Source organism: Papilio polytes, unplaced genomic scaffold, assembly GCF_000836215.1.
Source record: "Papilio polytes unplaced genomic scaffold, Ppol_1.0 DF824180.1, whole genome shotgun sequence".
NCBI lineage: Eukaryota > Metazoa > Arthropoda > Insecta > Lepidoptera > Papilionidae > Papilio > Papilio polytes.
This window is the reverse complement of record NW_013525024.1, coordinates 1,596,015-1,608,817: the sequence shown is the minus strand read 5'-3', so window position 1 is coordinate 1,608,817 and position 12,803 is coordinate 1,596,015. Positions and strand designations below refer to the sequence as shown.

General features: G+C 37.1%; 3 protein-coding genes across 3 annotated transcripts; 2 read left to right on the top strand and 1 right to left on the bottom strand.

Moving 5' to 3' along the window:
- Nucleotides 1-1,683: 1,683 nt before the first annotated feature.
- On the bottom strand, nt 1,684-3,110 carry LOC106111063 (protein archease-like). The gene is made up of 3 exons (XM_013293030.1): nt 2,790-3,110; nt 2,673-2,697; nt 1,684-2,112 (listed from the first exon to the last, which is right to left on the bottom strand). Exons 1-3 carry the CDS (start codon nt 2,851-2,853, stop codon nt 1,722-1,724), a joined length of 480 nt encoding a protein of 159 aa, XP_013148484.1. The 5' UTR covers nt 2,854-3,110; the 3' UTR covers nt 1,684-1,721.
- Nucleotides 3,111-3,530: 420 nt separating this feature from the next.
- Nucleotides 3,531-5,274, top strand: LOC106111053. The gene is made up of 4 exons (XM_013293019.1): nt 3,531-3,890; nt 3,961-4,050; nt 4,265-4,372; nt 5,054-5,274. The coding sequence occupies exons 1-4, from the start codon at nt 3,663-3,665 to the stop codon at nt 5,192-5,194; spliced, it is 567 nt and encodes a 188-aa protein (XP_013148473.1). The 5' UTR covers nt 3,531-3,662; the 3' UTR covers nt 5,195-5,274.
- Nucleotides 5,275-5,474: 200 nt separating this feature from the next.
- LOC106111250 (pre-mRNA 3'-end-processing factor FIP1) lies at nt 5,475-10,684 on the top strand. Its single transcript, XM_013293276.1, has 9 exons — nt 5,475-5,659; nt 6,036-6,254; nt 6,432-6,615; nt 6,999-7,142; nt 8,090-8,163; nt 8,658-8,805; nt 9,318-9,577; nt 10,194-10,261; nt 10,428-10,684. The coding sequence occupies exons 1-9, from the start codon at nt 5,510-5,512 to the stop codon at nt 10,591-10,593; spliced, it is 1,413 nt and encodes a 470-aa protein (XP_013148730.1). The 5' UTR covers nt 5,475-5,509; the 3' UTR covers nt 10,594-10,684.
- The last annotated feature ends 2,119 nt before the right edge of the window (nt 10,685-12,803 follow it).

The window sequence follows — 12,803 nt, the reverse complement described above, 5'->3', positions numbered from 1 at the left end:
TATGGTGCTTTAAAAAAAACAACATATCTCTAAATAAAAGGCCGGCAACATATCTTCAGTTCCTCTGCTGTTGCGGATGTCCATGGGAGGCAATGATCACCTTGGTGGGCACGTTAGCCCCCTTCTCTTATTAATAAAATGAACGTAATGTTCCGATTGCTATAACTGCAATGTCAACCAGTTTTCAAAAACATCAGCTGTTGTACGAATTCGCGGGCTTGACAAAATTAAGGTAATATGCGTACCAGTATCACTTACCACTTTCTACAGGTTTATTTCTATTGGTATGTAACTCTTTTTTTCCCTCGTTTCTACTAGTTCTCAATCCAAGGCAACGGCAGAGGCAGAAGTAGTTGAAGATATTAAGGTATCCCTGGTACAAGATCCCTAATTTTAGGATTTTGTCAATCTTTAAATACTAGTTAATTTTTTTATAACTCAAACGTTGAGAATTGTCTCCAAACTGCACAGTCCAACACCTTATGTTTGTGTTGTCACTTCACATGGCACCTGAAGAAGACCGAAACGGCGGGCAAAGAGCCTTTTCATTATTTAATAAGCCCCCTAAATATGTACATCAGCCTATCGCGAAAAGTACAACGCGAAGGAAGGAATATTTTTTTCTAATTTTAAAGGAAAGATCCTTTACGTGAGATTCAAAACTGTTAAGATCTGTGTTTTGTTTTATTTTCTGGTATTAAGGAATGCCATTCGCGATTCAGCAAAGCTATGCCAAGCTACGCCACTACTGCTACATGCAACTCATGAAGTAGCTGTAATCGATCCATTTATGCAATTTATCACTGCACACACTGTGTCGACCTTACGAAGGGACAAGAGAAATCTGATGATGATTTCCGGCGGCACATTCTATGAACATTTAAGATCGATCGAAGATTATTTCATCATCATCATTATTATTTATTATTTAAAGGATAAATATGGAGACAAGGATAAATATAGACGCGCAAGGTGACACCTCTAAGAGTGCTGCTTTACTAAAGTGCACAGGTTTAAGTAGAAGAGTGAAGTTTCTTTAATGTCGCCGGAATCATGTTTGTCGTCATCTATTTCGTTCATTGTCTGAAAATATTTTTGCTTTTAGATATTACAACAGATAATGCGCCTCTGTTGAATACAAAGTTTCATACCTCGATCACTTAAAATTAAGTAGCTGTCGTAAACCATAATATTGTCTACGATGAAAGAAATTCTATGAAGAAAACCTTCTTTCTTCATTCTTCAACAAAAATACATCCATAACATGTTGTATGTTGTATAAAAAAATAACAGAAGTAGCAAGTATATTACAGTTAAGTCCTCATCTTAATACGAAATCTACTCGTGCCAACTTTGAGGATCACTTGAATAAAATACGAAAATATTAATGTAGTTCCCACCAAATGAATCTAATACTGATTACTTAGTTTAAAAAACAAATGTTACATTTCAAATTTAAGTTGGTATCTGCAACACTTTTCTTATCATTTATATGTAAAAAAAACACAAGGGAAGCTGGAAATGCCTACCAGTCTGCAAAAAATTTGTATTTCTACTGCTCAAAGGTCATAATTAGTTTTTATACATGTTTACCTTTTAATAATAATCCTCCATCTAAACTGCGCATTCATATTTTATTTTTACATAGGATAGACTGTTAGGGTAAATTAAAATACCAAAAAATATTAAACATTACATAAAAATATTATATTATGATCATATCAAATATCAATAATAACAAAAACCTCAAATTTATGATCTTTCGGTTCATCAATAATTTGCATTGCTGAATATGTAATTGCTTTGACTTCAGTCCCTTGTGGGTGTGTGCCAATACTAAATTCTTCACCATAGCATTTACATACTATCCGGAATTCTTCTGTATTGAATTCTGTTATGACTAACTTCTTGCAAATGAGGAATGGTTCTGCTGAGAAGAGAAAAAGCAGTTCATCTAGGAAATGATAGAGAAGTCCCATCATGTCATCAGCGTTTGCTTCTACAGTGTGCACTTCTCTTATTTGAACATAGTCCATCTCTGTCATGTACGCAAACATTGCCATACCACATTGTTCAAAAGCTTCTTTAAGGCTTTCTCCCCATGCATGTAGCCTAGAAACAAAGAAAAATCAACACGTACAATTTAATCCTAACTAGAAATCTAAAAAAAATCTTTAATAATTAAGCTAGCTGTTTGATATGAAAAACAAAAACTATGTATCTCAGGAATCTAACCATCTTCAGGGATCAATCATATCCCATCCCTCTGCATAAACATTCATACTTATTATACAAAACAAACTCAACAAAACTGGCAAATACAATAATTTAAAATACTAACAAAACTGACTTTATTTTTTTAAGAAAAAAAAAAACATTTTCATGTAAGTAGGGTGAAAATATTGCATCATAGAACACAATCAAACTCTTAGTCCTTTTCATTTTAAATCTAATTTATTACAAGATTGTTGTGAGTCACATCTTTATTTATATTAAAGTTGCTACTATATTATGATGGTTTTGAACAAAATTAGAATAAATAAATATTTAACCATCAAACATTCAAACACAAACAAATTTCTAATAAAGTTACAAACTACAATTTTTATGTTTTAACTTTTTTTATACATATAAATAGGAACAAAGGTTAAATTGTATATTTTGTGACTTACTGAACATCAGCAGTGTGATCCAAATCTGAAAAATATAGGTGATTTAAACGGTAAATACATTTAAGAGGTTATTCAAAGAGATACAAAATAAATTGCACAATATTAACATTTACTTACACTCATATTTTATTGGTGGAATAATGAAATCATTTTCTGTAAGTTCACCCAATTCTTCATCCATTATGTTAGACAAATTAATATATTTATTTTAAATGTCTTATAAGTTACACCTTACTTTATACCTAATCACTTATCTGTATTTTGTGGAAATACCAATAGGTTATCGTTCCTTATATGACTTAAATATATGAGCAAAAAATAACTTTTATATTTTAATATTCTACTGTATTCTTATGGACTCTCATTTTATTTTATAAATAATTATTAGACAAAAATAAACCCCCGGAAATATGACATCTTACATTTACATGACAATGACATTGACTATCTGTTGTCAACTAGAAAATCATTGCCTAATGTAAAAATAGAAATAGTAATAAAGACTTACAACAATGTCCAAAACAGAAAAATAATACTTGAAACGGAATTATTACCATGAAGTCTAAAATTGAAGGAAATAAACGTAGATTTGCTGAAATCAATTTTTCTGTATTGTAATTTTATGAATAAAGTATGAGTCAAGAACCACGTATGATATGACTGATGCGTAAAGCAGTATAATATCTATTATATTTTGCTAAACCAGTCAAGATTTTGTATGGGATTAGTTCAATTATAAAGACTAGGCTATTTTTAAAATCCGTTTTTAATTAAATTTTGGTTTCATAATCACGACGATATTTGTTCACGTTCACGTTCCCGTCCAGTGACGTCACGATACTTAACTGTCAAGTTTTGGAGTTCTTTTTCTTATTTTAAAAATAAATTCTTATTCGATTTTTGAATAGTTTTCTATCATAAAGTTCTCGTTTTCATTCTTTGCACTACATTTTTAGCTCTTGTTCTTCACTTTTTTTTAAAATCTCTATAATGGATCCTATTGCAATTTTACAAAATAGAATCGAACAATTAGAAGCGAAATTGGGTTTAGCGCTAAATAACCCAGCTGATGGTCAACAAGAGGATTCGGCCACTACTAATTTATTGAACACAGCTCAGTCAATAAATAATGCCACAGCTGGTCATGAGAAACTTTCCGAAGGCATGCAAAGAGCCACCGAATTAAACAACTACACCGATCCTAATTACGTTGAGAATGTAAGTATTGCTTGAGAGTCATGATTGCAGTGATGATAGTGATGATACATAAATACTTGTTAATTTTTAGATGCAGCAGAACAATTTGAAAATGCAAGAAGTGGCAGCCGCGGAACCAGTTATCAGACATCACTGTCACTGCATGCATCGCTGTAAACAGGTATAGCATTATGAGTCTTAGAACAGTTTAGACTGCTAAGAAAAATGGTGGCATTCTATTTTTCTTCTTTACATACTTAAAAGCGATTTTTTTAGTACTTTCATATTAAACTGGGCTATATGTTTATATTACTCTAAATTGGAAACATTGATTTGTATTGCCTGTTTGAACTAACATCTCTTTGATTTTGTTAGTCATGTAACATTTTATACAGGCTGCTCCTGTATTGGAATCTGAGGCTATTCAACAAGTTCCTCAATTGCAAAAAACCGTTGACAAAATGCAAGCAGAAGCTGCAGAAGTAAAGGCTGATTCTGATGCGGTAATACCATTTTTATACATATATATGAGATGTTGATTCCTACTTATTATGACTTGCTGAGTAGCTAGTAATTTTTATATCATTGTATTTTTTTTTAAATATAGGAGTTCAGTTAATTAAAAAGGCACATAATCCATGTTATGCGATAGCAAGCATAAGCATACTACATAATATGTTGTACAAGACTATACACAATTGACAAATTTTGATTCCAAATATGTTGTTATTGATTGCCATAGCAATATAGAGACAATAGCTACCTTTTAACATGTCGCCTTTGTTGGTCAACAACTACAAAACTTGTGCCCATATCTCAGACGGGTAGGCAGACTGACCACAGTTTGGTGCATGACACTTGTCTTAAATTGATAGTCATGCATCTGTACATCCATGCTTGTCTGGTTCTGGTGCTCTTTATTAAGAGCAACAAATTAAATACTACTATTGCAAGGGCAGGATACTGCCCTTTAGTATTTCATATAATTATATTTGAGATCATATGAAGTAAAAGTAGCTTCAAGTTTTTTTAATTAAGGTTTGATTGTAACTTGTAGTCAAAAATGATGAAAGACAAATGGGGGTCACTACTTGTTACAAATGTAATAACTTTATGCAAAGCAAAGAAGCAATACTTCAGTCAGTTTATCAATAGAAGCTTTAGGGTTTAAATGTTATGTTTAGGTGTCACAAGGAATTCAGGAAGTGGCAGAGACCTGTGGCTCCGCAGCATCCAAGGCTGCCGAAGGCCTGGCTGAAGTAGCTCAGAAAGTGGAGGAAGTTGAAGTTAAAACATTCCCTAAACGAAGAAATGGCTTAGACTAATATTTGCGTGTATAATTGCTTAACAGTTGTGATGTTCATTATTTCCATCAGTAAATTATAAAGTATTCAAGCGTCATAAATAATTGTTTTTTTTTACTTCCTTGCTTTACGTAGATTTATCTCATTGTTTAATATAGCAATGCAGACCAAAAGATTTGTTTTAAAAGCTCTTTTACTGGAAAATCTAATTGGATGCTCGGCTCAACTCTGTATTTGACGGTTTAGACTTTATTTACTCTTTGGTTTGTCAATGTAATATTTACTCTTTGGACACAACTGTCACATTTTGATTTTTCTGATTTGTGTCAAACAAAAATGGCAGAGACTGCAATGGAAACGGCTCCCGCTGATGAAAATGATGATAATTGGTTATACGGTGATTCCAATACTGATCAAGTTGAAAGTGAGACTGCAGAAAATGATGATAAATCGGAACCTCCAAAGGAATCGGGTGAAGTAGCTGCGGTGCGTATTTTTTATAACCTATACCCTATATTGTTGATACGTTAAGAAAAAATACATGATATATGACAAACACAGACTGTACATTAATTAATTATCGTCGTTTTAAATTGATGTATTAAATTTTTTTTTATTCAAATATATCCCAGACAATATATGCATATTTGCACACAAACGAGGTATTTGGAAATAAGTTGAAGCTTACAAAATTTACGATATCATGGAATGGGAAATTTAAACAGCTAGCACCTTCTTTTAGTTTATCTTTTTTCCTCTACTAAAGAATTATTACCATCCAATAGTTAGGTTGAGTCATAAAAGTATGAGAATGGGAGCGCAAATTAGCTTTTATAGCTAGTCAACCTTATTGTTTTTACAGGATAATGAAGAGAAGGAACCAGATGAAAATGATGGAAATAATGAGGACTCTCAATTCAATGATGAACATTTTGCGGATGTGGGCAAGGAGGATCAGGATCAAGGGAATGATGCAGATAGTCAGGATAATGGAGACTCAGACTCGGATGACAGTGATGATGTGAAAGTTACTATTGGTGAAATTAAATCTGGACCTCAGTATGGAAGTTTGAATATCAAAGTAAGTGACAATAAAAATACTAGAATTATTAAATAGTGCAAACTAAATAAATCAATGATAAATATTTGCAAATTTAGTGGTCTATAGTAAATGGTGGTGTTTTTTCTTTTCTGAAACTTCAGTTAACATTCTTCTATTAAGTGGCTACAATAATATTAATAGTGTAATGTATGATAGCGTGGTGTGGGTCTCGTGGCATCAGGAGTGGGCGAGAAGCCTCGTGGAGGCACAACTACTGGCAACAAAGTGACTATAGAAGATCTTGAAGGACCTGGTAGTATTAATGGAGTGCCTGCTTTGGAGTTTAACATTGATACTATTGAAGACAAACCATGGAACAAACCTGGAGCTGATATATCTGGTAAGTCAGGGATTTTTAAAAATGGAAATATTGTTATTTAATATTGTTGCTTTTGTAAGGAATCATTCTGCAAATTTTTTTATGTATATTCTTTTCTGTATTTTAAGGTTTTTACAACAATCAAATCGTGATGGTAAAATAATTTGATGATAAAATGAATTTTTCTTTACTACTTTCAGTTTTGAATATTTTTTAATTCTTAATAGAAAACTTCAGAGTTATAAACATTAAAAATCTTTATAGTTATATCATTGTCTTTAATAATTTATAGGTTCATTTAGACCTTTATATTCTGAACTTTTACAATACTTTAGTACATTTTAGTATACTTGTAATCTATTTGTTCTATTATGGCCAATATTTAATAAATGCACAACATTCAGATTATTTCAACTACGGGTTCAATGAGGTGACGTGGAGCGCGTACTGCGACCGGCAGCGGCGGCTGCGCGTGACGGAGGCGGGCGTGGGCCTGCACGCGCCGCCGCCACCGCGCCCTCCGCCGCAGGACCGCGCCCGCAACCATGGTAACACTTCCACTATTACTGTGTGTCAAAAATGACTAAACTAATCACAATGTACACTGTTTTGTGGTTACCAAAACCATGCAGTAATCATTTATTCTTTACTAGCTTTCTCCCGCGACTCCCTCCGCGTTGAATTAAACAACAAAACAAAACTGAGTAGCCTATGTGTTCTTCCAGACTATCCTCTACATCTATACCAAATTTCATCAAATTCCATTTAGCTGTTTAGACTACAAACTCTAACAAACATCCATCCATCAATCTAAACTTTTGGATTTATGATATTAGTATGATATCCTGGTGATTGAACTGCACTTAGTCTGACATTACATTTTCGAAAGTTTTGTTATGAGGTATTATATATTTGATCTCAATTAATTTTGGCACAGATAGAGAACGCGGTTTGGATGTACACAACTAAATATTTTTTTATTTCCGCCCCTATGGTGTCACTGGGAAGTTAATTCCTAAATATTTCTACATTAAGGACAACTCATAAACAATTAGTTTTGCCTTATATGATTGAGAATAGGAAGTAGGCTTGCGTTTTGCGCTTTATGATTGTGCAAAGAATTATTGGCAATCTCAATGTTTATGCCTCTTATTATATGGACATAATGAAACGCTGGTACTTAGCTTCATGGTTGTTTAGTTACTAAATGTTACATTTTGGTTTTACAAACAAGAATAAGTTAATTAGCGCGAGATACGATGCATGGCCGCGCAGTTTGTCAGACGAAATGCAAGAGAGTGAATGAATGTCCAATAGGGATGTCCGTGTGACGCTGTTGCTAGTGATGTCCGTCGATCATTAGGGATCCATATGAAGGTGACACAGGCGCCAACACTCAATGTGCATTCATCTCTTAACAACAACTGTTTGTTTACAGTATGATCATACTAAAGCATTATTAAACTAGTTACTTTGATAAATTTTTAATCTGCAGGTCCAATAAGAACAGATGATGCAATTCAACCTCTAATGCAGAATAATTACCAAGTTCGGGAGAACACTATTCAGGTATGATACTGTCTATTTTATAATCTATTTAATTTTAGTATACCCATGAGTACTGAAGTCCAATAGTAAGCATACATACCGAGTGGTACTCTACTGTGGTAGAGTCCGCTTTAACATCTTCGAACGAATGGGTCGGCTCGCCATAAGCAATACACGACCATACGGAAGATAGGCATGAAGTGGAAGCAATTCTGCCTTTCATCTGATGCCTAATTTTAGGCCCTTTCCCGTCCCACCTTTTTCTTACGAGGGAAGGATTGGATGGGAAAGTGGATTTGATGGTGGAGAAGACGCATAGGGGAAATGTTCTCTTTATGTGCGTCTCCTCCTCGATGGATTTTGGGTAGGCAACGTATCTGCTATTGCGGACGGCTATGGGCAGCGGTTCCTTCGACATTTTCGCAGATTCAGGTGGCCGCTTGCTCATTTGACTTGTTTGTAAAAAAAAAATGTGTTTTTGAATATAGTGAGTTTGAGTGTGGTTCTGTGGGCAGGTGATGACGGCGGAGCGGCGCGAGTACGGGCGCGGCGGGCACGGGCGGGACGCGCCGCCGGACTACTTCGGCGCGCCGCCGCCGGACCACTACTACCCGCCCGCGCACGCGCACCCGCACGCACACCCGCCATACGACGAGCCCTGGGGTATGTATGCTGCCACATGTGAACAATACCAGCGATAATTGTACAGTTGATGCATAAATTAAACAATCGAAATTTTTAGAAAAGAAAAAAAAATCCAAATTTTAAACGATTCTACTTGTTATAAGATAACCAGAAAACAATAATGAATAGAAAAAAATCAACCATTGAGCTAATAAAGTAAAATTACGATCATGTTCGTGCGACTAAAACGCGACCGGATTTGGCTTGAGACACGTGACGTCAATTGTCATATTTCATTCTTTTCATTCCTCACATTCGCGCAGACGTCACTTCGATGTAAAAAACAAGAAAGTTATCTCATTTGTTCTCAGAGTTATGAAAAGTAATGCGGGGGGGGGGAGTGTGTAACAAGAGATGTTAGTATTTTAGCTTCATAAACGCCGCTTAACAGACGTAAAATTGTAAGAAATTTAAAGTTTAATGATGGCTTTATCTTTTAAGCAGTATCCGAGCGCAGTTGCAGGTCGTATATGAATGTATGGTCCGGTCAGGTCACGCCGAGGGCGGGTGGGCGCCGAGCGAGATCAAGGAGCTGACGCCGGGCCCGCTGGCGATGGGCCCGCCGCCCAGCGCGCCCGCGCCGCCGCCCGCCGGCTTCCCGCCGCCGTACCGCGCGCACCCGCACGCTCCGCACGCGCCACACGCGCCGCACGCGCCGCACGCACCGCACGCGCACGCCGCCTACGACCGCGACAGGGACCGCGACCGCGACAGAGATAGAGACCGCAGAGACCGCGACAGGCGCGAAGAGGTATGTCTTTACCTTACTTGTATATCTATACTCATATTATAAATGGAAAAGTTTAGATGGATGTATGGATGTTTATTAGAATTTGTAGCCTTACGATTGACCGGATTTCGATGAAATTCGATACTGATGTAAAGGATAGTCCGGAAGAACACATAGGCAATTTTTTTTAAATTCCGTCATGACGATGTCGCGGGCGAAAGCTAGTTTATAATATATGCTGCTATCTGATATTGATGGATTTCACTGGACTTCATTTATTACCGAATATCTCAAGTCCCCAGGCGTGTTCAAAAAGCAAGTTTCTTCGTTTGTATCAAATGTTTGTTTATTAAAAACAGCCCAAAACATATAATACTACTAGCTGTCGCCCGCGGCTCCGTCCGCGTAGAATAAAAAAAACAAAAGTAAGTGGCCTATGTGTTCTTCCAGACTATTCTCTACATCTTTACCAAATTTCATCGAAATCCGTTCAACCATTTTGGCTACAAAATCTAACAAACATCCATCTAAACTTTCGCATTTATAATATTACTATGATATGTAGAGTCCTGTACATCACTAGTATTGACTTTGTCTGTGTTGTGTTTTTTTTACTAATCTGTAGTGTTGTACTCAGGATGAGAGAGAGCGAGACCGAGACCGCGAGCGCTCGCGCTCCATAAAGCCAGACAGAGTTCGGGAAAAGTAAGTATATTGTGTACTTCTATAGCGTTAAACTCAATTCTATTTTCTCTTTTTTCATCATCTTTGGATTGAAAAAAGACCTTCTCGATATAATATTATGATGTAGTACGTTATGAAACCAATTGTTTTTCTTGTAAATGTATACTGTAATATTTAAATGACGCAGATCGTACAGACGGGAGCGGTCGCGGTCGCGCTCGCACCGGCACAAGTCGCGGTCGCGGTCGCCGCGCCTGCGCGAGCGCTCGCGGGACAGGGACCGCGACCGCGACCGCGAGAGAAACAACAAGACCAAGACGAAGGAGACTAAAGAGAAAGAAGACGATAAATGACACCTGCAACGATACTGGAGTATCCTCATTCCATGAAGCACCCACTCCAGCTCCACTTTAATACATCAATAAATGTTAAGATTTAAGTTGATAGATTTTTATTTTTCCCAGTATACATTCCTAAGACCTACCCTATCTCTTAACTCTACGTTCAGAGTTCAGGCTGGACAGTAAAGCGCGTAGTCCGTGCATAGATTTCATGGACTCACAGACGATTTTTTTATATCATTAGGTGGCAAACGAGCAAGCGGCCACTTGAATCCGCTATAAGGGCGAAGCGACCGCTGCCCATGCGTTGCCTACCTTAAACCGACGGAAGAGGAGACACACATAGAGAGGATATTTTCCCTTATGCGTCTCCTCCTCCATCAAATGCACTTTCCCGTCCAATCTTTTCCTTATAAAAAGAGGGTGGTGCAGGAAAAGGACTAAAATTGAGCCTTCCGCAACACACTCATCAGTCGGAACGCGGAATTGCTCCCATTTCAAGCCTGTCCTCTGTTTGGTCGTGGTTTTTTACCGGGCGTGCCGGCCCATTCGTTCGAAAATGTTAAAGGTAGAAAAAATGGAACCAGCATTTTTTTTATTTAACTTTTTTTAAATTGCTCTTTAAAACAACTTTGAATACGGGCAGTTATTAGCATTCATAACCTTAAAAATACGATCGTTCTGTATTCGAGGTGGTGTAATGTATGGGTTCGTGTTCCATAGAAAATTATTAAAATGACGTGCTTGTTTTTTATATATCCATTTCACAATGAAAAGTATCTATGAATGCCGGTTTGTAATAAATTTCATATTAAAAAACGGCTTAACTCATGTGAAAAACTCTCGGTATAGGCACCGACCAGACCAGAAACTGGTTAAATTATGGTGCCTCCACCGAAATTTTCACGACAGTTAAAGCGTGGTTTAAAATTAACGAGCTGTTGCCGTGCAGCTTCATCAGCGTGTATTTTACTGTTTACATTTGTGAAATTTGTTAATTGCAAAATTCAACTGCACAAATAACAACGAAGGATTTTGATATTGGATAACAATAACAGTTAACATGGCAACCTTTTTTTTCCTTGATGTGTGTAGTCTGTGCCCTGTCCGCACGGTTTTTTTCCAAAACTCCCCAACTTTAACAGAGTAAAAATATGTAGCCTAAAGCGTATCGTATAGGGCTTGTAGGATAATCACCAAGTATCGGATTAGCTTTTGTTAGCTTAGTATGAGTTTTTGGGGTTTGTGTAAATAAAAGACGGGTTTGTAATATTATTACAGAAATGCTTTATTAATTAATGTCTAAATAGATGGATCATCATATAAATGTTATCTAGTACAACCTACAAGACGGGGCGGCCCGAGCAACGATCAGTCACACCTCCCTGCTCAGACGCCCGGCCTTATTATTCCATCACATACAGGTTTTACAAATCATTTTGTTAACATTTTTGTACAGCCATATACAATAATTTTATTTTCAATTACATCTAGACGTAAAAAATCTGAGGTGTCTTAGGAAACTACGCTTCCTATAAAATAATTACAAAGGGGAATGAGGAGCAGCTACGCTTGTGACGTGCGACTGACGTGCGACAGACGTGCGACTGACGGCGACTGACGTGCAACTGACGTGCGACTGACGGCGACTGGCGCCGGTAGCAGCACTCTACAATCATCACTATACCGGCGCGGGACGCGACCGATCTCCTCGGGGCGTCAACTAAATAACTTAATCAGTTACATAAAATATACAAAAATATCATTTTCACAAATTATAAACGACAAACTATACAACCCGGCGCGATACACGATATTCGATAAAAACTATGTACGATTTCAGTGCCGGTGTTTAAACTTAAACGAGAGCTCGACTTGAACAGTAAAATAATAGCAATAATATAATCACGACTATAGTGCCGATTGTCCAGAACTGCCTGCGGCATTCCTACGTCGCTGCGGAAGATTCAGGTCCCCTAGCCCAGCTACAGTACGGTACAGTGCGGTACGGTACATCTACAACGAGCTAATTGCGGAGCGCGCGGGCTCGGCGGACCGACCGGGCAGCCTTCCTTCGATTCATAAATTACACGAGAATGAGAGACGTTCAAATATTTATACATAGATTCATACGAACAAGGAATAATACTAGAACACTTACGAGCTAGGTACGCGACGGACGCTAGGCCGCGGCGACTGCGGCGGGAGCAGTGGCGGTGGCG